The sequence below is a fragment of the Budorcas taxicolor genome, chromosome 1 (assembly GCF_023091745.1).
Source record: "Budorcas taxicolor isolate Tak-1 chromosome 1, Takin1.1, whole genome shotgun sequence".
Classification (NCBI taxonomy): Eukaryota; Metazoa; Chordata; class Mammalia; order Artiodactyla; family Bovidae; genus Budorcas; species Budorcas taxicolor.
In genome coordinates this window covers 200,865,412-200,892,394 of record NC_068910.1, presented here as the reverse complement: position 1 = coordinate 200,892,394, position 26,983 = coordinate 200,865,412, and the positions used below count along the sequence as shown (strand labels likewise).

General features: G+C 38.9%; 1 protein-coding gene across 1 annotated transcript in view; it reads right to left on the bottom strand.

Annotated features, from left to right (window-relative positions):
- NPHP3 (nephrocystin 3) overlaps positions 1-26,706 on the bottom strand; it is a 52,252-nt gene extending 25,546 nt beyond the window's left edge. Inside the window, exons 1-10 of the mRNA XM_052643499.1 lie at positions 26,311-26,706; positions 24,386-24,511; positions 23,516-23,666; positions 21,553-21,723; positions 20,224-20,357; positions 18,410-18,570; positions 8,225-8,381; positions 5,662-5,736; positions 3,979-4,152; positions 1,459-1,562 (exon numbers count right to left, since the gene is read on the bottom strand). Coding sequence (XP_052499459.1) covers positions 1,459-1,562; positions 3,979-4,152; positions 5,662-5,736; positions 8,225-8,381; positions 18,410-18,570; positions 20,224-20,357; positions 21,553-21,723; positions 23,516-23,666; positions 24,386-24,511; positions 26,311-26,706 — 1,649 coding nt within the window. The remainder of the gene's footprint in view (positions 1-1,458; positions 1,563-3,978; positions 4,153-5,661; positions 5,737-8,224; positions 8,382-18,409; positions 18,571-20,223; positions 20,358-21,552; positions 21,724-23,515; positions 23,667-24,385; positions 24,512-26,310) is intronic.
- Positions 26,707-26,983: the final 277 nt, after the last annotated feature.

Below are 26,983 nucleotides of genomic sequence, written 5' to 3'. Positions count from 1 at the left end.
TTATATTCATAGTAAAGATTATCCTTTATTTTTATATTCTTTATGATTTATTTCACTCTAAATAGTCTGTCCTATTTCAAATATTTAAAATCCCAATTAATCTTTAAAGATGACCCCAGTAACTGAAAATAAAGGTACATGCCTCTATAGTTCACCTAATTCCCTGTCACACTGACCACTCCCTTCAGTTCAGTTTAACTGCTCAGTCCAACTCTGTGACCCCACGGACTGCAGCATGTCAGGCTTCCCTGTCAATCACCAACTCTCAGAGCTTGCTCAAGCTCATGTCCATTGAGTTGTTGATGCCATCCATCTTATCCTTTGTCATCCCCTTCTCCTGCCTTCAAACATTCCCAGCATCAGGGTCTTTTCCAATGAGTAAGTTCTTCGAATCAGGTGGCCAAAGTATTGTAGCTTCAGCTTCAGTATCAGTCCTCGCAATTAATATTCAGGATTGAGTTCTTTTAGGATTGACTGGTTTGATCTCCTTGCTGTCCAAGAGACTCTCAAGAGTCTTCTCCAACACCACAGTTCAAAAGCATCAATTTTTCAGTGCTCAGCTTTCTTTATGGTCCAAATCTCACATCCATACATGACTACTGGAAAAACCATAGCTTCGACTAGACAGACCTTTGTCGACAAAGTAATATCTCTGCTTTTTAATATGCTGTCTAGGTTGGTCATAGCTTTTCTTCCAAGGAACAAGCATCTTTTAATTTTTGTGGCTGCAGTCATCATCTGCAGTGATTTTAGAGGCCAAGAAAATAAAATCTGTCACTGTTTCCATTGTTTCTCCACCTATTTTCCATGAAGTGATGGGACCAGATGCCATGATCTTAGTTTTCTGAATGTTGAGTTTTAAGCCAGATTTTTCACTCCCTCTTTCACTTTCATCAAGAGGCTCTTTAGTCCCTCTTAGCTTTCTGCCATCAGGGTGGTGTGATCTGCATATCTGAGGTTATTGATATTGATACTGACCACTCCCTTAGCTCTGACCTATATAATTTATGTGGGCTTCCCTGGTGGCTCAGTGGTAAAGAACCAGCCAGCCAGTGCAGGAGACTCAAGAGATGCAAGTTCGATCCAAGTTGGGAAGATCCCCTGGAGAAGGGAATGGCAACCCACTCCACTATTCTTGCCTGGGAAATCCCATGGACAGAGGAGCCTGACAGGCTACAATCCATGAGGTTGCAAAAGAGTCAGACTTAAAGACTGAACAACAACATAATTTATGTACACAATCACAAATGCTACTCCTTTCTCATTCTGTATCTTCTCTCTAACATTCAAGCTGTATATTTCTCAGGGCATGAGTCTGTTATTTTACTCTTTTTGCTTTTTTAATATTCAAAACAGGCCCTGCAGGAAGGTAGACATGCAATAATAATTCACTTGGTTGAATGAGTTCAGTAGTTCAAATGATGACAACAATAACTGTTTAATTGCACTGCATCATACCACTTTGATAAGAGAAGGGACTTTCCAGAGCCTGGTCCTCCAGATACAAGAAGGGGTGGAATTGGTGCTGGTGCTGCCACAAGATCATTAAGGCGCTGGTAGTACTAGAAATAAAAATAAATTTAAATTGTAAATTGTGAGGAAGAACATGCCTCTTCAAATACTAAATAGAGTCAATTTCCAATTATCCTTTGAAATCAGTGGAGAAAAGCTGCAAGAAAAAATGAAATCTACTTTTAATCAGTAGTACCCTCATAATTGCTTATTTTTTATGATTGGTTAAATATGTCCAAAGGAGTAAACTAAGAATGGGCCCCAATTTCTTCTGCTACAGTTAATGTAAATTAATGGATGAGGGGCAGCCTTTCAGATCACTGTGGGGCTTTGCACCATTCAGATGTTTTGCAGAATGTTGCAGGGAGGCTACTGTATTACCCTGAGCTCCTGAACCTTGGAAAGAACCACAGAAGACCTTGAGGGAATCATCAACAGGCATCCTATATCTCCTGGTCAGAAGAATACCTGTTCTGAAGACCATCTCAGTTTCCAGGGATTCATGAGAAACAATGAGAAAGCCTTATCTGAAGCCTTGGAGTCACCGAACTCGCTACAGAGAATCAAGTTATGACAGGCCACCTAAGATCTTTCTGAAATTGAGTAAATTCTATGCAAAGCCCAGGAATTCTTATTTCCGAGGCCTTCCCAGATAGGAAAACTTGGTTCAGAGCTGAAAAGGAACTTGCTCAGAAAACTGCAATATCTCAGTTGTTATAAAGGAGTTTCCAAAGTCATTTTGGGGGTTAGGATGTTTAAGTGTACCAGTGGTGTAAACGATAACTGATGAGGAATCAAAAGAATGTGTAATAAGTAGTTTGTGTGAGCTTTAGGGTAGCAGAGATTTCTAACAATTACAATAAATAATTACTTAGTATAGTGTTTCAATCAGTTTTTCTGTTTGTCATATCATATTTCCCAGGAATTCAAATATTTCTGATAGAAATGATGCTTCTCAAGAAACAAAGGGCTTATTTGATTTATGACCTCATAAACCTCGTAAATTGTTAGGTTGTATGACCTAACAGTTTAGCTCATGGCCCCACCTAAAGTCCAGGTGGCTTAAAGTGGTAAAGAATCTGTCTGCCAATGCAGGAGACTCAGGAGACCTGGGTTCAATCTGTGGATCAGGAAGATCCCCTGGAGGAGGAAATGGCAACCCACTCCAGTATTCTTGCCTGGAGAATCCCATGGACAGAGGAGCCTGGCAGGCTACAGTCAATAGGGTAGCAAAGAGTCAGATACTACTGAGCACGTACACAAAGTCTTTTTATAGACCTGTGTTTCCCAAATTAAGACTCCTTGCCACAGAAGAAAGCATAGGATTTATAGCCTGAAGACCTAGGTTAAAATCTTACATCTGCAATCTACACTCTGTAGGCTCATAGGCAAACTATAATCTGAACCTTAGGTTCTTCAATTACAAAATAGTGATATCTTGCCTTCCTTATGAAATAACAATTTAACATTACCATGTGATGGGTACTGTGTCAAGTGCTATATGTGCAAGATCTGGTTTAGTCCCCCCAACAACCATGTGAGATAGGTTCTATTAGTCATCCTCATTTTATACACAAGAAAGTCAAAGCTTAGAGCTAAGTGGCTTGATCAAAAGCCATAGTGAGGAAACAGTGGAACCAAGACATAAAACTGACAGTCTAAATTATAAAAGCCATTAAAAGTTCTATAAAAACATAGCTGTTAGTGACAGTTACCATAATATTCTTTAAGATATTATTTTATTAATTTTTAAATATTAAGTGCTTTTTAAACTTGAAGATAGATTCTTTGTACACTTCTAGTCTTGTTTATTCACTTAGATATTTAAAGATGCTGAAGGACAGATCTGCCTATTGCATTAACTACTCTGCTTTGTTTTCTGGATGTTTGATATTTTGATTCCTCTAGGAACTGGAAGAATAGATAGCCTTACTATTTTTATCAGGTTTCCCAGGTATATTATCTTAGAGAATTGCAGATGGTAGCATAATAAACATATAGTTGATAAATCCTAATCTGTAAAGAGGGCTTCGCAGGTGGCACTAGTGGTAAAGAACCCATCTGCCAGTGCAGGAGACATAAGAGACGTGGGTTCAGTCCCTGGGTTGGGAAGATCCCCTGGAGGAAGGCATGGCAACCCACTCCAGTATTCTTGCCTGAAGAATCCCATGAACAGAGGAGCCTGGTGGGCTACGGCAAATAGGGTCACAAACAGTCAGACATGACTGAAGTGACTTTGCACACACGCACAATCTAACTAAACATGTTTGATGTTCATAAGTATATTTGAATCTCACTTTTTTTCACATGATACAAACCTAAGCACATGTCTCAACATGAATAATTAAGCCATGAGGAAGTTACTAACACAGTCCTTAACCTTGACTACAATTAGATTAAACCACAATTATGTTACAGCTTTGAAGTGCAACTGATTTTCTTTGGAACTGTAAACCAAATGCTTACTTTCTCGAATCCCAACTCATGGGCTGAATTTGAAGCTTGCTGAAAAGCTTCCATTTGCTCTTGCTCATCATGTATGTCCCACAGAACATCACCGAAATCATCATCTTCTGGAATAGAATCTTCACTGCCCAAATCCTTGGTGTCCAGGTCTGTGTTTTCAAAGCCCAGGATGTCCTGAACACCAAGAGCAAGCACGCAAAAGTGAATGAAGGAAGTGAAGACCTTGTACAGTACAGTCAGCACACAGGCCTCAGGTGGCCCTCACCTACCTTGGAGGGCAAGTTCAAACCGATGGCCTTTTATGGTACCTCCAGGGATCAATTTATAACTATAAAATTAAGCAATAGTTTAAAAATAAAAGTAAAGAAATATTAGGGCTTCCCTGGTGGCTCAGACAGTAGAGAATCTGCCTGCAATGCAGGAGACCCAGGTTCAATCCCTGGGTCAGGAAGACCTCCTGAAGAAGGGAATGGCAACCCCTCCCAGTATCCGTGCCTGGAGAAATCCATTGACAGAGGAAGCTGGTGGGTTACAGTACATGGGATCGCAAAGACTTGGACACGGCTAAGTGACTAACAAAACAACACAAAGAAATATTAAAGTAATAAAAACAAAGACCTCTCTCTTTCATTAAAGTCAGAGGGAATCTGGTTTCTGAAAAATATTACACAATAGGGTTGTATTTGGCTAGTGAACAATTTTAAAGACTGTGCTAATGTCTAAGATATATCCTGCTTTACATTTTTATAAGAATTTAATTACTAAGATAGAGTTTTTTGATGTTAAATATCTCTGCTGTGATATCTACTCTTTATACTAACCACTGAAAATATATTGTCCTACAAGTGGTAAAGTTGGTGAGTATGCCCATTTTCATTTATTACCATTTATTCTGTTTAATTCATTTTATTTCAGGGCTCACTCTTTTTCTCTAATAACATATCTCCATACTTTAACACGAGTTAATTTTTAAAAAGTAATCTAAACCCTTACTTCTCAAATAGGGTTCCCAGTACCCTGACGGAGAGGTCAGCAGGTAAGAATAAACACAGGCTAAACATCTTCTTGTGCCCATTTTACTTGAAGATAGGGAATACTTTTTATTATCATTATTAGCATTTTTGCTGATACATAATTTTAAATGATTTTTAATATTAAAAACAAAGACAGGTAAATATCAAACAAAATATTTAACTCATATAAAGTTTCAAGATAATACTGAGATACCATAGAAACTTTTAGTTTGAGATGTCTCTGTGATCCATGACCTCAGACACACAGAGGTATGTTTTCACTCCTCTCTATGGTTAGGAGGATAGTAAAATCCATCCTGAATTTTTCTATTTACAAAAACTCAAGGTGCACACAGAACCTGAGGAAACTCTCTACTAAACAGGATGAACATTATCCCTCAAATACTTGCTTTTTACCTACCACTTTTGTAATCCATTTTATACCTGATGGGTATTAAAGAACCAAACCGTTCGTGAGCTCAGAGATACAGATACACGGTACTGGGAACGTCACAACAATACTACAGGATGGACTCTTGCCAGAAACAAGGGCACACAACCCAGGTATTGTTTTCAAAAAAGCAAACAAGTGATTTTCTCTGGAAAACTCAATTTTATTGAAATCAGTCAAGATATTTGAGATGAAATCTTACAGGGAATGCATATTTACCTGTTTAATAATCTTTTCTACATAAATATAGGTTTTATAGACTCCTTCTGCAGGATCTCCCAAGTGATCAATGATCTAGGGGGGGAAAAAGAGTTTAACAACAAGAAAAAGCAATACTAACAGGAGAAGAAGGTGGTACTGAACATTTTCACAGGCTTATGTGTCAGGAACTGTTCTAAGTGCTCTATGTGTATAGCTCACTTAGCCTCACAACCCTATAAGGAAGACACTGTTGTTCTCTCCATTTTCTAGAAGAAGAAACTGAGGCAAGTTAAATACCTTGTCTAACGTTACACAAGGGATTTTTTTGTGAACAATGTTGCAAATGAAACAAAAAGTATGCTTTTTTTTTTTTTTTTTTTTGGTTCATGTGTCCATCTGGAAAAGTGACTGGTATTGGTGATGCCAAAACTCTGTCCAGGACCTGGTATCACCACTGAAAATCCACCTTGTCTGGACTGATGCACACAGCTGACCATTGTGACATGAGAGAGCAGGAACTGACTAAGGGCCTGGATAGGTGGGATGGTATGTGCTGGGGCCTGGTAGCAGCGTCTACATCCCTGGGTGTGCTGCGAGGCCATGGAGCCTCCATCTCTGCCTGCAAACAGAAGCAGATTTTATCATGTGGAGCAGAGACTGTGGAAAGTATTCCTAAGTTTGGCTTGATTCTTTTTATCTCACAGCCTTGGGGGAAATAATTTTTGTTTCTTTCTTCTTGTCCTGCAACATCAACACGTAGGCTCATATAAAAGCCCTCTCTGAATATTGCTTGCTTTCTGCATATGTGTTTTGGAAGGGTAATCAGGATAACCTGAAGAAATGTGGAAGGGTTGGGGTCCCTGGTTGTGGGCAGGGGGAACCAGACTTTCTTTAGTGGGAGTTAATGGGGCTTCCTCTGCTTTTCTCTGTGGATCTGGGGCCTAGGTGGTCAGCAAATCTGTGGGTTATTTATAGAATGATCTAGAGGAGTGGTGGGGGGAGGGGGCCATGTGCCAAGGCTGAGGGGCCTTCACCTGGGGAGCAGGTGGGGGTGCAGAGGACAAGGTACCCCCACAACTGCCAGTCTGAGCTCTCTCCCTGTTTGGCTGGGGGGCTTGGCCCAGGTGAAAGGAATAGTCTTTTTTTTAGGAAAACTCCAGTGGCTGAATTCTCATAGTTTTGTTTCAGGTAAAAACTTGCAGATACCTTGCTAATCACTTCATCTTTTGGGTTATGAACATTCCAAAGCTAGGCAAAGCCAAATACCAGCCTTTACTGTTTTAATCATTCTGCTGAATATCCCTTCTCTTGATGTCCTGAATGGCATTTTTTTTTTCTTAAACACACAGTCACACACACCTAAATTAAACAGCTAATTCAACTTATGTATCTCTGTACCATTCAATATACATAACATTCAAAATCCATCTTTATGCCAGTAAAACTACAATTCTACAAAACAAAGCAAAGAAGTTTAGCCTACATTTAAATTTATAATCATAGTAGAGAGATTGTGACTCCTATATAAAAAAATTCAACCTGTGGTACACTAATTTTTAAAAGTAGTATCTAGAGAATAAGTAACTTTGCTTATAGCATCTGGTAACGTAGGCTGGTACTAAAATAAATTAAAATAAGATGAAATGGCTCTGGAGATTAACTATAATAAAAATGTACTCTTTTTTCCTTAGACTCTTCACTGTATTATGCTGACCTCAAGAAAAATGTTTGTATTCACATTTGATCTCATTTTCTGGCTGGACATACAGAAACAGAAACTTTGTGACAACCCTAGAGTTTAATTGCATTCTTATCATTAACTATAAACATTTACCAAGTTATCTCAGCATACAGTAATGCAAAGCCTGTAATCTCTATTCCAAAATACATTCTGCTTTGCATCTAGGCATGATCAAATCCTTCTCCTACTCATCATCAGTTTTTGGCTTTTCCCAAAGTCCTCAAAAATGGTTGCCAGGAAAAGGCTCTTCCTTACACTGATCCTTGGCCAATAATAGATAGAAGGACTCTGTGCTTGAGAAAAATGCACAGTAATGATTCTGATTTGTCCACTTACATATCACACACTTTTTAGGTATATATCACTATTTGTGTCTCATTCTCTCATAGTCCACAACTAATCTCTTAGTAACTCTATTGACTCTGTCAATTTATCCAGAATCCTATCACTTCTCATCACATCCTTTGGTCTGAGCCACCAGCAACTCTCGTCTGGATAACAGCAGGAGCTGTCCAGCTCTGACCCATCCACTGCCCTCCCTTCAAAACACAGTCAATTCTCAACACAGCAGCCCAAGACAGCCTTGTCACAACAGCATTTCTTCCTCTTTGGTTAAAGTCCTTCAATGGCTCCCCACCTCTCTCTAAGTAAGAAAAACCCAAGTTTTGCAGGATTGGCCCCCTGTGACCTCTCCTACTCACGTCCCCTCACTCACTCTGCTCCAGCCACACAAGCTTCCTTCCTTTCCTCAAACATGCCAGGCTCACTCCCCCCTCATGGCTTTCGTCCCAGCACATTGCTCTCCCAAGAATGTTCTTAAAAACAACCTATGAACTTTACCTTGGCTTTGCTGGTCTTGTTCAGGTTAGAAACTTGATCAATCAGTTGCTGGACAGAGTTAGAACTGACTTTCCCATCCTCCAAACGATGATAAATTAATCGTGGTTTGCCTTCGGGGTTTTTCAGAAAAGCTTCTTCACAGTCTTCCAATAAAAGGCTAGATTGGAAATCAGTATTTCTTGTGCTACACTGCATTGTGGCAGCACACAGATAGTCTATTTACCTAAGTGCCAAGAAGGTGATTTCCTACAATGACAAGTGGCCAGGAAAGGCCCTGCTGCAGAACAAGTGAAACTTCCCAAAAATGGATGTTTTTTATAGCTTTGTTCTAGCTTATATTAAAGTACAGTATATTCACTAGCAGACAGAGTAGACAATAGCAGACAATAAACTGTGCAATAAATTAAATTTAAAATCATACATAACTTTATTTAAATATAATTTTTTTAAAAAAACTTCTCAAAAATACTGTTAAACATTGCTCAAAATAATGGACCAGACTCATAAGACTTTGCAAATAAATGGAAAACCTAATTCCGTTTACAATTATATAATTCTCAAGTTAAAACACAAATATTATCAGCCTCAAGGTTTCAAGATTTTCTCTTCTCTAGTTCTTTAGCCTTTACTCATACAATAAATGATCTGAATCCTTATACCCCAGATACACTGTAAGAAAGATCCAGAGGCAAATGAGAAAGGCTAGGCAGCCAGTAAAAATCTTGACCAAGGTAAATATTAAGGTTAAAAAGAAATTCTGTTACAATGTACTATAACTATAACTATAGTTTGTACTATTCCTATTTAAATTCTAGAAATCTTATAGACTATTAGCATTTTCTGTATCACAAGGAAAACTATAAACAATTTCCCTTTCTAAAAGGCATTAAGTCAAAGTTTGTCTAGGGAGGCAAATACATGTGTATATACAAGGGAAAGCCATTATACGATTCAGAATTTTCATTAAAAAACTAAAATACCAGCCCTAATATAAAACAGAAGAAAAAACAAAGAGGAAAACCAAAAAAAAACATGGTTGCAAAGATTAAAGAATTAACGAGAAAAACAACAAATGACATATACTACTGTCTGAGATAAAATATTACCCAGATGTTAAATATAAAATAGGATATATTCTTAATAAATATAAAAACAAAACAAGAAAGGAAAACAGGGAGGGGAGGTAAAGAACTCCAACTGGAGGAAATCAAGTTGAAGGAATCCTCAATCTTATTTTGGGAAGAGGTTCCTTGACCAGGTGGTTCCCCGGCCACCCAGCCTCTGGCTATCCAGACTACACTCTATAGTCCTAAGGATCAAGGATGGCTTATACTGCAGAGTCTCTAGTAAAGCTTAGGGCTCCAAACACTTCCATACATAGTTAAAGTCAGAGTTGGTCCTCAATAAAAAGAGAAAAAAATGCTTTGGAAGGATTAAATCCAATCAGAAAGAAAGTATAGAAAGAAAACTTAACCCCTTATTTTACCTTCTATCTATCCTATTCTGTCTTCTATCTATATATCTAACTGGTTAAAAAAAAAAAAAAGAACAACTTTGTTTGCAGATTAGATTCATTGGTGTGATTATATTCACATTATAAGAAAACCGCTCACTTTATTGGATTTAAGTAGTTACCTCCTCAGCAAATTAAAAGTATGATTTAACACTTCTACAAGTGTTCAAGTGCCTCTCAATCTGTATCTGAACAAAGAAAATAATGAAGGTTAATGCTAATTACTGAAATCAGGGGTTACCACCCTTTTCTGTGAAGTCAGCTAGCCAACATTCTAGGCTTTGCAGGACACACTGTCTCTGCTGAAATAATCAGTACCGGTGGTACACTGTGAAAGCAGCTGTAGACAATACACAAATAAAGGAACGTATCTGTGTTCCAATAAAACTTTATTTATACATACAGGTGACTGGATTTGACTTGAGGGGCCATGGTTTGCTAACCCCTGATTAAAATGATCTTACATTAATGAAGTTAATCTTATAACCTATCAAAAACAAGCCTAACAGTGTGAAACTTTTTATTAACATTTAAGTATGAAAAGTCATAGAATTTTTTAAATTTCAAGGATTGTCTTTGATTATAAGAATGCAATTAGAAAGCGAGAACAAGATAGCAGAGGAGTAAGTGGATGTGGAGTACATCTCTCTCCATGGACACATCAGGAATACACCTTCAGACACAGAAGTGTGTGCAGAACATAAGCTAAGAGCAGACAGGAGTACCAGACCACCAGAAAAGAATATACAGAACCACATAAAAACTCAGTAGGATGAAGGAACTAGGAGGAAAAACAGGAATGTTAGTAGGACTGGAACTGCCCGCAGTGGGTGGGGGAACTGAAGCAGGGGTCCAGTCCACACACTGGGGCAACTGTCTGAGTCAGAGGAGAAACATCTATGAGAGTGAACCAGCTGATCTGTGGCAGCCTAAATGCAATGAGAATCAGACAGTCCTTGCCGCAGCCATATGCATCCTGGACAAGGACGCAGGTCCCCTAGAAGGTGCAACGGCTGAGAGCTGGAATTTAGGTATTGTGGAGCAAGCCTAGGGCGAGGAATGCTGTTGACTGCAGACAGATGGACTGAGTGGATGTGAGGGAGGAGATCGTGGTGGGAAATGCCTGTGAAGGAAAGCCAGGCAGCCAGGCAGCCATGGAAGCAAGGCAATACTACTGAGTCACGTGTAGGGGGTAGAGCCATCATCATAGCCTCTCTCTCCCACAGCCAGCATCAGCAGATGAACAATAGAGAGAATGGCCCACCAAGCCCCTGATGCACCCGAACTAGAGTAGGACGCCACCCAGGGTGACTGTTTAAGTGCCTGACTCACCAATCTACAGAGTAGGACCCCAGCCTCTATGTACCTGACGCACTGAACTACAGAGAAGGATCCTAGGCAAGGGAGCCCTCTAAGTGTCTGAATGGGTGGAGCTACAGAGAAAGACTAGCCAAAGAGGCCTTCTGATTGCCAGCTACCAGAGGCTTGAAAAAAGACTCTGATAGGGCCATAACTCCGGCAGCGAAGGCAGTTTGTGAACCTGCACACTTGGCACCGCCAAGTCCCTGCAAACCAAGCATCTGCACCACCTTCATGCTAAACCCTCACGTGGGCAGAGCTGCCACAAGCAAAACAAAAGTCTTGCCTCTATGCACACGGGGTTGCTTTGGTTATATCCAACTCTTTGCGACCCTGTGCACTATGGCCTGCCAGGCTTCTCTATCAGCGGGGCTCTCCAGGCAAGAATACTGAAGTATTGTGGCCATTACTGGTTTCACTCTTCTAGAAAACTATATTTCCTGCTGCCCTAGCTGCCAACTCCCCTGAGTACCTGGTTCTGCCAGAACCCCTGCAACCCAAGCAGTTGTACCACCTCTGCAACTGGCCTTCTCTGGGACAGACCCAAGTCCTCCAGGGCAGCCTCAGAAGCAAACCCCAGTAGACGACCCAGAGAGGTGGAAATAAAACCACAATTGAAACTCAGGGGCAGGGTGCCTAAGGAAGAAGACCCAAAACCTTCCCACTAGCTGTACAAGTTGCAGATTAAATTCACATGAACAACTAGGCAGACTGTGTGTCTATGGAACGTATAAAAGGACATTGAGAGCTCCCACAAAAGAAAACACACTAGTTCTGATAGCTGTGGACACTGGAGGCAAGAACACACAGGAATAAAACCAGATCAGAATCTGAGCTGCCCCCAGAGACCAGCACAGTGTTGGAGGGTATCCTAGGGAGGTGAGGTGGGCTGTGACTCCCAGTGAGGGAAAGGATCTTAACAGCAGTGACTCAAGAAAAGCATTTATTATTCTTATGTTTTAACTTGTTCGGTACTTTCTTTTGGATTTTTTTTCTTTTTCCTTTGTCTCCTTTTCTGTCCTTTCCTCTCAACCCACCCTGTTGTAGCTGTTGATTTTATTGGCATCATGAAATCTAATTAACCTTTTGATTTTTTTTTTTCAATCATGATTTTCCTTGTTATAAACCTCTGCTTCTATGTTGGGCTTTTGCAGTTCTGTGGAGTTTTCCTTTTTTTCCTCTCTTCTTTTTTCTTTTTCTCCCCCTTTTCTCTTCCCTTTTTTCCTTTTCTCCTTTTTTAATATTAGTTTTTTTAAACCTATTATTATTTTCCTACATTTATTCTTTGCTTGCTTTTCCTACTGTTCTTTGCACATTGAAGTTAAGCTTTAGTGTATATAAGTCTCCTTTATCTACCTCTATTTAACTTTGCATGTCTATTCTTTCTTTCCTTTCCTCTCAACATATTTGTTAGTTTTATTTTCATTGCTTTATTCCCCACTTGGCACCTTGCTTTAGTTTTGTTTTCTAGTTTGTGCTTTAGTTAGCTTAGTTCTTAACTGTTAGATATAATTTTTGTTTTCTTTGTTTGCTTGGTCAATCTATTGAACTTTATTTTTCTTGGACTGTTTTGATTTTGCTTATGGGTATATATGTATATGTGTATATTCCATTATTTTAATTATTATTTGCCTGACTTTGTAACTGCCATTTATCCGGGGTTCATCTTTGGTTTCTTGTTATTGGGTATTTGTTTTAATCTCACTTAATGCCATAATAAGCCACTTGTGGAATCTTTGACCCTGACCAGAGATCAAGCCCTGAGCCTTTCGAGTGGGAGCACTGATTCCAAGACCCTAGACCACCAGAGAACTAACCCTCTGGAGTATCAAATAGTGAGAACTCCTGCAAAAGAAACCACTTGAATACAAGACCCAGCATCACCCAACCACCAGTAGTACCCTATGAAGGACACTTCATCCAAACAACAAACAAAAATACAAACCCAGTCATCAGCAGACAGGATTACCACCTCACTCAGCCTTGCCCATCAGAGGAAATACAAACAAACAAAAGAAACTTCCCATAAATCTCACCCTATACAAAGCTTACACAAACCACTGCACCAACCATAGTGGGGCAGAAACCAAAAGGAAGAAAGAATTCAACCTTGAAGCCTGGAGAAAGGAGACCTCAAACACAGTAAGTTTAAATAAAAATAATGAAAAGGAAGAAAAATAATACACAAATGAAGGAACAAACTAGAAACACAGAAGTCCAAATAAGTGAAGAGGAAACAGGCAAACTAGCTGAAAAACAATTCAGAATAATGATAGTAAAGATGATCAAAAACTTTGAAAACAGAAGAGAAAATGCAAGAATCAATTAACAAAGACCTAGAAGAATTAAAGAATAAAGATACAGAGACAAACAACACAATTACTGAAATTAAAAATAGAAGGAATCAATAGCAGAATATCTGAAGCAGAAGAAGGAATCAGCACGCTAGAAGATAAAATGGTGGAAATAACTTCTGAAGAGCAGAATAAAGTAAAAAGAATAAAAAGAACTGAGGGTAGTCTCAGAGACCTCTGGGACAATATCAAACACATTAACATTCAAATTATAGGGGTTCCAGAAGAAGACGAGAAAAAGAAAGGGTATGAGAAAATTTTTGAAGAGATTAGAGTTGAAAATTTCTCCAACATGGAAAGGGTTTGTCAATCAAGTCCAAGAGGTGCAAAGAGTCCCATACAGGATAAATCCATGGAGAAACACGCCAAGACACACACTAATCAAAGTAACAAAGATTAAACACAAAGAAAAAATATTAAAATCAGCAAGGGAAAAGCAACAAGTAACATACAAGGAAACCCCATATGTTTAACAGCTGATCTTTCAGCAGAAACTCTGCAGGCCAGAAGGGAATGGCAGGATATATTAAAAGTACTGAAAAAGGAAAAATCTACAACAAAGATTACCCAGCAAGGATCTCTTTCAAAACTGATGGAGAAATCCAAAGCTTTTCAGACAACCAAAAGTTAAGAGAATTTAGTACCAACAAACCAGTTTTAAACAAATGTTAAAGGGACTTATATAGTCAAGAAATACAAGAGAAGAAAAAGATCTGCAAAATAAAACCACAAAAAATTAAGAAAATGGCAATAGGAATATATATATATATATATATTAATAATTACTTTAGTGTAAATGGATTAAGTATTCCAATCCATCAGACTGGCTGAATGGATACAAAAACAAGACCCATTTATATGCTGTTTACAAGAAACCCATTTCAGACCTAAAGACACATATAGACTGAAACTGAGAGGATGGAAAAATATTTTCCATGCAAAAGGAAAACAAAAGAAAGCTGGAGTAACATCCTCATATCACACAAAATAGAATTTAAAATAAAGAATATTACAAGAGATAAGGAAGGACACTACATAATGATCAAGGGGTCAATCCAAGAGGAAGACATAACAGTTGTAAATATCTATGCACCCAACATAGGAGCACCTCAGTATGTAAGACAAACATTAACACATAAAAGGCGAAACTGACTATAATACAATACGGTTACTATTATAGGAGACTTTAACACCCCACTCACAAGAATGGACAGATCATCAAAACAGAAAATTAATAAGGAAACATGCCTTAAATGATACATTAGATGAGATGGATCTTATTGATATCTTTAGGACAGTCCATCCAAATGCAGAAGAATACACCTTCTTCTCAACTGCACAAGGAACATTCTCCACGATAGACCACATATTGGGTCACAAATCAAACCTCAGTAAATTTAAGAAAACTGAAGTCATATCAAGCATCCTGACCACAATGCTATGAGACTAGATATACAAGAAAAAAAAAGTAAAACATACAAACACATGAAGATTAAATGTTTCTAAATAACCAACAGTTACTGAAGAAATCAAAAGGGAAATCAAAAAATTTCTAGATTCAAATGACAACGAAAACATGACAACTCAAAACCTATGGGATGCAGCAAAAGCAGTTCTAAGAGGAAAATTTATAGCAATACAATCCTGCCTCAAGAAACAAGAAAAACATTGAATAGGCAACCTAACTCTACACCTAAAACAACTGGGAAAAGAACCAAAAACAAAAAAAACAAAACAAAAAAAACCCCCAAACATAGCAGAAGGAAAGGAATGATAAAGATCAGAGCAGAAATAAATGAGAAAGGAATGAAAGAAACAATAGTAAAGACTAATAAAACTAAAAGTTGGTTCTTTGAGAAGATAACCATAATAGACAAACCTTTAGCCAGACTCATCAAGAACAAAAGAGAGAAGAATCAAATTAACAAAATTAGAAACGAAATGCAAAGAATTATAGAGACTATTATGAACAACTATATGGCAATAAAATGGATAACCTGGAAGAAATAGACAGATTCTTGGAACAGAAACAGAAATTATGAACAAGCCAATTACAAGCACTGAAATTGAAACTGTGATAAAAAATCTCCCAAAAAACAAAAGCCCAGGACCAGATGGTTTCACAGGAGAATTCTATCAAACATTCAGAGAAGCATTAATGCCTTTCCTTCTAAAACCCTTTCAAAAAATAGCAGAGGAAGATTTCCAAACTCATTCTATGAGGCCAACATCACCCTGATACCAAAACCAGACAAAGACAACCCCCCAAAAAAGAAAAATACAGGCCAATATCACTGATGAACATAGATGCAAAAATACTCAACAAAATTTAGGAAACAGAATTCAGCAACATATTAAAAAGCTCATACACCATGATCAAGGTGGGTTTATTCCAGGGATGCAAGGATTCTTCAATACACACAAATCAATGTGATAAACCATATTAACCAATTGAAAGATAAAAACCATATGATAATCTCAATAGATGCATAAAAAGCCTTTGACAAAATTCAGCACCCATTTATGATTAAAACTCTTCAAACAATAGGCATAGAAGGAGCCTACCTCAACATAGTAAAATCCATATATGATAAGCCTACAGCAAACATTATTCTCAATGGTGAAAAACTGAAAGCATTCCCCCTAAAATCAGGAACATGACAAGGTGTCCACTTTCACCACTATTATTCAACATCGTTTCAGAAGTCCTAGCTACAGCCATCAGAGAAGAAAAAGAAATGAAAAGAATCCAGATCAGAAAAGAAGTAAAGCTCTCACTGTTTGCAGATGACATGATACTGTACATAAAAAACCCTAAAGATACCATCAGAAAATTACTAGAGCTAATCAGTGAATTTAGCAATGTCACGGGATACAAAACCAATACACAGAAATCACTTGCATTTCTATATACTAACAATGAAAAATCGGAAAGAGAAATTAAGGAATCAATCTTATTCACCATTACAACAAAATAATAAAATATCTAGGAATAAACTTACCTAGAGACAAAAGAAGTGTACACAAACAATTATAAGACACTGATGAAAGAAATCAAAGATGACATAAACAGATAGAGAGATATTCCATGTTCCTGGGACGGAAGAATCAATATTGACTATACTATCAAATGCAATCCACAGATTCAATGTGATCCCTATCAAATCGCCAATGGCATCATTCACAGAACTAGAACAAAAAATTTCACAATTCATATGGAAACATAAAAGACCCCCAATAGCCAAAGCAGTCTTGAGAAAGAAGAATGGAGCTGGAGGAGCCAACCTTCCTGACTTCAGGTTATACTACAAAGCTACAGTCATCAAGACAGTATGGTACCGGCACAAAAACAGAAATATAGACCAACAGAACAAGATAGAAAGCCCAGAAATGAACCCACACATGTATGGGTACCTTATTTTTGACAAAGGAGATAAGAATATACAATGGGGCAAAGACAGCCTCTTCAATAAATGGTGCTGGGAAAATGGGACAGCTACATGTAAAAGACTGAAATTAGAACACTTCCTAACACCATACACAAAGATAAACTCAAAATGGATTAAAGACCTAAATGTAAGATCAGAAACTATAAATCTCTTAGAGGAAAACACAGCCACAACACTCAATGACATAAATCAAAGCAAGATCCTCTATGACCCACCTCCTAGAGTAATGGAAATAAAAACAAAAATAAACAAGTGGGACCTGATTAAACTTAAAAGCTTTTGCACAGCAAAGGAAACTATAAGCAAGGTGAAAAGACAACCATCAGAATGGGAGAAAATAATAGCAAAGGAAACAACTGACAAAGGATTAATTTCCAAAATATACAAGTAGCTCATACAACTCAATACCAGAAAAACAAACAACCCAATCAAAAAGTGGGAAAAAGATCTAAAGAGACATTTCTCCAAAGAAGACATACAGATGGCTAACAAACACATGAAAAGATGCTCAACATCACTCATTATTAGAGAAAAGCAAATCAAAACTACAATGAGATATCTCCTCACACTGGTCAAATGGCCATCATCAGAAAGCCTACAAATAATAAATGCTGGAGAGGGAGTGGAGAAAAGGGAACATTCTTGCACTGTTGGTGGGAATGTAAATTGATATAACCACTACAGAAGATGGTATGGAGATTCCTTAGACGACTAGGAATAAAGCCACCATATAACCCAGCAATCCCACTCCTACCCATAAACCCTAAGGAAACCAAAACTGAAAAGGACGTATGTATCCCATTGTTCACTGCAGCACTATTTACAATAGCTAGAACATGGAAGCAACCTAGATATTCATCGACAGATGAATGGATAAAGAAGCATCCATTACTTCTTCTAAATATAACACAATTGAAATTACTCAGCAATAAAAAGGAACACATTTGAGTCAGTTCTAATGAAGTGGATGAACCTAGAGCCTATAATACAGAGTGAAGTAAGTCAGAAAGATAAAGATAAATATTGTATACTAATGCATATATATAGAATCTAGAAAAATGGTACTGAAGAATTTATTTGCAGGGCAGCAGTGGAGAAAGAGACATAGAGAATAGACTTATGGACAAGGGGAGAGGGGAGGAGAGGATGAGATGTATGGAGAGAGTAACATGGAAACTTATTTTACCATATATAAAATAGATAGCCTATGGGAATTTGCTGTATGTTTCAGGAAACTCATACAGGGGCTCTGTATCAACCTAGAGGGGTGGGATGTGAGGGAGATGGGAGGGAGGTTCAAAAGGGAGGGGATATATGTATACCTAAGGCTGATTCATGTTGAGGTTTGATGGAAAACAGCAAAATTCTGTAAAGCAATTATCATTCAATTAAAAAATATATGTTAAAAAAACAAGAATGCAATTAGAACTTATGTTTCAAGTTCATTTGGCAAACTTAATTCTATTTACAAATTTAACCCCTATAATAAATTATAGAATTTTCAGCTTACCTTGGTAAGGTTAAATGAATGAATAAGATAACTAATGAACTTTTCTCAATTTCCCATTTTCTTACAGCGAGGTATTGATTTTCAATATCTATTGGAAAATACACAGCATGGAAAAAGTATCCCATTGTCTCACACATTCTCTTAAGTTTAGGTGAGTAATCCTAAAAACAAATTGAAACATAGCAAATATCTTTCACGTGCAAATTGAAAGATAGCACAGCTTATTTAACTGAAGATCTAGTCAGCTTCATACTACTTAAAATAAAAAAACATGCTTTATCACAAGTTATGTTGGATATTCTCTGATTTAAAACTAAAAAAATCATAATCACATTTAAAAAAACCTTTAAGAGGAAAGGCAAACTTCTTTATAAATTGAAAATAGTAATAGCTTAGCAGCTTGGCTGTTTCCTAGTTCAGAAAATGATTTATCTCATAATAAAACTTAAAACAACAGGAGTACAGTATTAAGTTGTTTTGCTGTGGTATATATTTTTATTATTATTCTTACAAATAACTTCTATTTATTGTTACAGGGTGACAAACATAAACCCATAAATTTATATAGTAAAAAGTGTCTGCCATGAACACTAAAGCAAACAGATATAAAATAAAAATATGCTGGTCTATTACAAATTATCAAAGAGCTGACTCATTTGAAAAGACCCTGATGTTGGGAAAGATTGAAGGCGAGAGAAGGGGACGACAGAGGATGAGATGGTTGGATGTCATCAGCGACTCGATGGACATGAGTTTGAGTGAACTCCGGGAGTTGGTGATGGACAGGGAGGCCTGGTGTGCTGCAGTCCATGGGGTCACAAACAGTCGGACACGACTGAGTGACTGAACTGATAACCAATTAACTTACTTAGTAATGTTGATTATTACTATGCAATGAATTAGTAATTCCCTCAACATGTATTTGGGAATAATGTATACTCAGTTAGTGAGTAGAAGCTTTGGTTTTCAAAATACTGTGTCTGTTTACCAAAATAGAGTAATATCAAAAAGGAAAGCTAAATGGACTTATTAATCAACAATCCAGAGGATGTTAATATTGAAGGTATTGCATGTGCCACACATATTTATTGAAAATTCAGTTAGAAAGGTAACTGGTGAACTTTTCTGCGAAGAGCCAGATGGCAAATTAATAATAGTTTAAGAAGCTGCCTGTTTGGGCAGAGGTTTTTGTGGTGCATTTAGGTGCCACTATAATTTTATTCTGCCATTAATGTGAAGCAACCAGAGACAATATGTTGTGTGTGGCTGTGTTCTAATAAAAATTTGTAGACAACAAAATTTGAATTTCATATGATTTTCACATCAAAATATTCTTCTTCTGATTTCTTTTTCAATCATTTAAAAACACAGAAACCAATCTTAGCTCTAGGTTACACAGTAACAGACTTCAGGCCAGATTTGGCCAACAGGCTTTTGTTTGCTGACCCCTGCCTTAGATTAACCCCAATGGCTGCTGTGAAAAGTTGAAAATCATGACAAGGATTACATTTTGTTATAATCTGAAACAGATTCAAGAATAGGGCTGGCAGAGATTAACTAAAGCAGGCACAGCTAAACACTGTGGAGAATGTGTAATGAAGCATTCAAAAGCATAAAGTTCCAAGGACTTAATTTGAATATACTGAAAATACTAAGACATTTTCTTAAAGAAAAGCCCAAGATGCCTCCTACTCTTTAAGATGTAATCTTGTATGTAGTAAACTACCTGGTTCAGATGCAGTAGTATCATAACCAGAATACAATATTAACTTGTATTTTAAATCAGTGAATACAAAATTTATAAATGTCCTCACCTTAAGGAAAAGATCCATTTCAGGCTGGGTTTCATCGGTATGAATGAGGTAACATCTGACAGTGTTACTCCATAGAGAATGTGAAAACAAGGGGGTAACTTGTAATAAACTAGCCACAGCAATATCCCAGTCATCTGAAAATAAAATTTCTCATAAGTTCCCCAAAAGAATTATTAGAAGACCATATGATAAGATGTCTGAAAGTCTGAAAAAACACAACTGGCATCGTAGAATGATATCTTATCTCACTTGTAATACTGACATAACTTCTAGAATAACATATTAAAAGGCAATCAGTTCTCTAGTCTCAAATTCTATCCTGGGGTTTAAAGCAATCACAGTCACCAGTGGTCTCTGCTGAGGTAGCCATGGCTCCAGTCAAATGTCAGGGAACTAGGCCACATGGGCTGTTCAGTTAGTTTGTAACTTAAGGAAGGCCTATGTTCCCAGACTGGTTTTACTTATTATTCTTGAAATATGCTGAGTCAAAAAGAAAGTTTAAGAGTGGTATAAAATGAAAAGTAACCTAAAGATAGTGAGAATGAATATTTTAAGATGTATTTGACTAATTGAAAATGCATTATTTAAAAAATAATTTTCATTTTGCTAATAGATAAATAATTTCATAGTATTAAGAAAAGAATGGAGCTATAATATCTCAGGTCAGCTGTGGTACTGAAATTCTGAACAGATCTTAAGAGCTGTTTTGAATACCAAATTATATAAAGATAATGAGTAAAACTGGACTTCCCAGGTGGTGCTAGTGGTAAAGAACCTGCCTGCCAGTGCAGGAGACATAACAGACGCAGGCTTGATCCCTGGATCAGGAAGATCCCCTGGAGGAGGGCATGGCAACCCACTACAGTACTCTTGCCTGGAGAATCCCATGCACCGAGGAGTCTGCCAAGCTGCAGTCCACAGGGTGCATATGTGACTGAAGTGACTTAGCACACATGCACACACAACGTTTCAACACTGTCAAAGATGCAAAAGAAAAGACTGAAAGCCACTGTGTTTCAGCTGATCTACAGTAAACTCTCACTACTCAACTAAAATGCTTGAGAATCCAGACCAAAATTTCAGTTATTAGAACTCATTGGTCAGTCAGGCTGGGGGACACCATCTGATCCTGATGTGAATTATGTAACTTCATCCTTTCTGGTCAGTGACAAGTACCAGAACATACTGGCGTGACAGTGGAAGATACCCAGAAAACAAGTCTTACGCTCTGCTGATGGCAGTTCTCCCAGCACAAGACTGTAGTACACAAACAATCATTACCATTAACTAAGCTAATTAGCAAATGGCTAATTACCATTAGCCATTTACCTCTGTTGACATTAGCAAATGGTCCTTCCACGTCTATAGAACTGTGGGCAAACTCAGGGCCCCGGAAGGATTGCTGAAGCTGGATCATACTCCCTATGGAAGGCTCACTTCCCAAGGCTCCACCAGTCCAATATTCGCACTGGGTTCCAGCAGCTGTAAAGCAGATTTCATCTGATGAAAACCAAATAATACTGAAACTTCAAAACCTTATCAAATATACTCAACAGGATTTGTAATCCAAAAAAGTACTATAAGATCATAAATACAACAAATATTAAAACTTTGATTTCAAAATCAAAAGAATAATTCTGAAAGTACTTTGCCACCAACTTCTGGCATGTTCTAAGGTGGTAGTTAACACAGTTTTGGTTATCTCAATCTTAAAAGGGGGATTAAAGAGAGAAAGATGAAAAGAAATTAGGAATATAATAACCAAAGAAATTATAATAACAGAGAGAGGAATTAAAAATGCTCCCCAACAAAAATTTCTAAAAAACTTTTCTAACCATATGATTTAGGTATCAGTATAAAATTTGAAGGGATGAATTTCAAAGGAAGACTATTACTGGCACACCAGTAATTGATATTGGTAATTCACTAGGATATGAGCCAAAGCTGTAAAGAGTACATTCTCTCTAACCTCCCAGAGGAACAAAATTAATGTCTGAATTGATGAGTACTTACTAAGAAATATTTTTAAAATAAGGAATATTTGCTATAACATGGAGTCCTTGACTAAACTTAAGTAAACTGGTATTTGGGTGACAATCTCTGGCAAAACTGATTTTTATTTGTAGGTGACAAATAATGAGCAATATTCCCTCAAGCATTCCTTCTTCATGTTTATATCAAAATAGGAAAAAAGACCTAGGAGAAAATATTAACTTGTTTTTACTAACTTGCCAAGAGAATTAGAATATAATAGTTTTGAAACACTATATTTTAACATATGTCAACACTGAAATAACTGCTAAGACTAATGTCTTAGTCATAATAAGCCATTAAGAATCTCTTCCCCTTTTTTTCCTCAAAAGTTAGTAATAAAAGTCTCAGAATGCTGGTCAAATTTCAATGGTACTAAAATGCAAATTAAGAGGGGATTATCAATTGCCATATTTTACTCCAAAATACATTAATTTGGAAGAATATAATAACAATTTTTTTTATAAATAGGAGAGTGACTGCATCTTCCCACTACAGTTAAAATAGAATATTGTTCAATGTCAATCACACTTCATTATTATTTCTTATTAACATAGTGGACATTTTCATTCTGTGATTCTGAGTTTTTCCTTATTTCTAGAAAGACATTTAATATGTTTAATTATAAAACAAAAACTTTAAAATATTTCAAAAAACTGTATTGGAAACCACTTGATGAAACATTATGTAGATACTCTGATAGCTGCAAGAATACATCCATTATGTGGGAAAATGTGACAGAGACTACTAACTGTTGTCCAACATCCATTCTCTCCTTTCTTTAATGACACAACCCCAAACTTTAAGTGCACACATGGCTCTCCTACTAATAATTACACTTTCCCATCTTCCTAGGTAGAGGAAGGTATAGGCCTGCATGGGGTTTGAGGAAGGTATAGGCCGATGGGGTCTGAGTAGGAGTAATGTGTATTATCTTTCAGATTGTGCTTTCAAGGAAAGTAATGTATTCCCCCATTCCCTCTAGCTAAATTGTAGATGTGCTGGGACTTGGAGGGGCCATCTTAGACCAGAGAGAGAACAGCTATGGGTTAAGGTTGGCAGAGCAACAAAATAGAAGGGACCTCAGCTTCTACACCATAGACTTCTATAGAAAAGACCTGTTATAACATGAGAAAGAAAGAGCAACTCTATTTGTAAGAGCAATTACTTATCAGTACAAGGATTCAAAGTTGGCTCTACAATCATTATACCTATTAATATTTTGATATCTCAAAACATTATAAATAGGAAATAAACTTACCAGTAACATCTGTACAGTTGTCATCTGAATCAGATTCTCCAGGATCAAATACATGGATCCCCTGAGCCTGCAGCCTCTGAAGTTTGCTCTCCAACTCTCGCTTGGCCCTCAATAAATCCTGAATTTCATTTTCCTTGGTCTCCCTAAAAATCTTTAAAAGATATATTTTAATTTTGAAATCCTTTTCCATAAGCAAAAAGTGATATCATCAACTTTTAAGGGAAAATTCTTTCATTCATAAAATCAATATTCATTTGGTACTTGATCTCCCTCTTTTGTAAGGCAAATACCTCTCTGTCACTGTTTTGTAACTGGAACCCAATGGAATTCCAGGAGGATATATCTAAGGTGCGGGGCTGCCATGTGTGCTACCTGATGTTTAGCAAATTTGCCCCCCTCCCACTTATTGTCCTCCTGGAGGAGGGCACGGCTACCCACTCCAGTATTCTTGACTGGAGAATACCATGGAGTGAGGAGCCTGGTGGGCTACAGTCCATAGTGTCACAGAGTCGGACACGACTGGACTGACTTAGCATGCACACTTATTGCCAGTAATGCCCTCCCAAAGGACACATCCCCAAATGTTTCTGCATGCTCTCCCCTAATACAAACACTTTCCTTCCCCTCCCCCGCCCCCCAACTAAAATGTTCACTTTTATACTCTTTCTTTGAAATTATCTCAAGTTTACCTGGTCCAACTCAAATACTTCAAAAGTAAAAAGTATTTACTTTTTATAAGACTTTAGCTCTTATACCTTTCATGACTCCTACATCATTTACTTCTATTTACTCATCACAGTATTATATGAAATTTTAAAATATATTGCTTTATTCCCTGTCACTTTGGGGATAAAGATGCATGAAATTTACCTTAAATTGCCTCTTAACTTTGTCTCTGTCATGTTCAAATGTAGCTGCTCTCTCCATTGCTTGGTATTTTGCTTCTAAAGCACCTTCCTTTTCCCGAAGTATCTTCTGGTAAGTTTTTTGAAGTGCCTGGAATATTTTACCTTGTTATTTCTAAAAAATAGCATGCCTCCCAAATTTTACATTATGTTATATGCATATTGGGCTTCCCTTCTGGCTCAGGAGGTAAAAAATCTGCCTGCAATGTGGGAAGACCCGGGTTCAATCCCTGGGTCCGGACGATTCCCTGGAGAAGGAAATGGCAACCCACTCCAGTATTCCTGCCTGGAGAATTCCATGGACAGAGGAGCCTGGCAGGCTATAGTCCATGGGGTAGTCAGGCATGACTGAGCAACCAACACTCTCATATACATATTACATATCTCAGAATATCAACAGTCTAGTTTTTTACCAGTTATCAAGAACTGCATACTGCCATTCTATTCAAACATATAATGGGGAAAAAAACCTGCAAATGTGCTAGAATTATAAATGAAGATATTCAACATTAAGCTTTCAATGGAAATTAATACTTTTTCTTTGAAATACTGCACCAGTTCTGAATCTTCACTACAACTCAGTTTTCCCACCTTTAAGAGAACAAAATCACAATTTATAAGGTTTAACCTGAAGGATAATTATTTCTGTGAGACTGTGCACTCCTCGGCTCCATGTCTCACTCCTCTTGCTAGCTCCAAGGCTGATACACTGCAGGTCTTCAGTAAATGTCTCACTGAATGGATAAAATAAACATAGGGTGTGTGTGTGTGTGTGTGTGTGTGTTTTAAATGCCTAGGTATATGAAAAAGGAAGAAAAAAGGTTACATAAGAAATCAGGATTGGTAACAGAAATAACCTGGGACTGGAACATTTGTCACCCCTGTGCACTCTGTCCGGTTGCAATTGCATTTGGCGGGGCAGGGTTTTAAACACCTACGAAGGGTTTGATGAGCTGCCTCAACAGGATGTCACCAAAGTCTTTTGTGTATCTGTGTGGTCCTGGCAGACCTACTTCCCTGGAGATTAGCATTTGGTGCTGCTCTGTGTTTAGTCGCTGAGTCGTGTCCGACCCTTTGTGACCCTATGAACTATAGCCCGCCAGGCTCCTTTGTACATGGAGATTCCCAGGCCAGAATGCTGGAGTGGGTTGCCATACCCTCCTCCAGGGGATCTTCCCGACCTAGGGATCCAGCCAGGGGTTCCTGCATTGCAGGCGGATTCTTTACCAGGGCTTCTCTGATAGCTCAGTTGGTAAAGAATCCGCCTGCAGTGCAGGAGACTCCAGTTCGATTCCTGGGTCAGGAAGATCCCCTGGAGGAGGAATAGGCTACCCACTCGAATATTCTTCGGCTTCTCTTGTGGCTCAGCTGGTAAAAAATCCGCCTGCAATGAGGGAGACCTGGGTTCAATCCCTGGATTGGGAAGATCCCCTGGAGAAGGAGTATTCTGGCCTTGAGAATTCCATGGACTATTAAGAATCGGACACGACTGAGAGACTTTCACTTTCACATTTTCTTTACCAGCTGAGCTATCAGGGAAGCCCCGAGCATTTGCTGCTCCGTGCTAATAGCTTCAAGGTGTCTGAATGAATGGCCCAAAGACAGGAAAAAAAAAAAAGTGGGGAGGTGGGGGCAGCCGGTGGTTCTTAAAGAATCAGTTTAGACCGCAAGGCAGTATGTTCTCTCAAAGTAAAATGCAGAGCAGTTTCTGCTTAACTTTCAAAACTTCTTGGTTTGGAGATGAGGCAGGACGGACAAGGGACGAAGTCAGGCGTCCAGGGTCCAGTTGGCAGTGCCGCCATGTGGCTGCGGGGCGGTGGGCAGACGGCCCCGGGCCTCAGTTCCCAGGTGTCGCGGTCATCTCCGGTGAGTGCCCGGGCACAGCATTACCTGCAGCTCGGCCCGCAGCCGCTTGTTCTCCGTGTCCAGCTTGGCCTCCCGGCGGCCCATGGATAACAACTCTTGGTTCTTGCTGACCCGGAAGATCTCGTACTCCTTCTTCAGCCGCTCGTACTCAGCAGCCGCGTATTCCAGCTCGGGCACCGACGAGCCAGTAGACTTGAAGCTGGCCCCTAGCAGCCCGCCGCCGCCCGCTCCACGGGGCAGCGAACCGGGCCCGGCTCCCGCAGCCGCCACGCCCGCGGCCCGGCGGAACGAGCTACGCAGCAGGCGGGCCTTGGGCTTCACCTCCACCGGGATCTCGCAGGCCTCGCCGCCGCCCGCCCCATACGTGTCCTCGATCACCTCCCCACCCGCGGGACTCACGAGCGACGAAGCGGTACCCATGGCGCCGGCTGGCGCTGCTAATTGCCAGCAGGGTACGAGGAGGGGGCGGGACACGACCAGATAGACGAGGCGGGGCAGCAGGAAGGGGCGGAGCGAGCATATCAAGGAGGGGCGGGCCAGTGGGCGGGCAAGAAGGACAGGGCGGGGCCAGAGGAGCAAAACGGATGGGGCGGGGCGGGACGGGACTGGGCTGGGCTACGTAGCGGAGCCCGCCAGCGGGTTGCTGGGCAGGCGATCGGGGTGGCGCGGAGAGCAGCAGGGATTTGGCTCTGGCCCG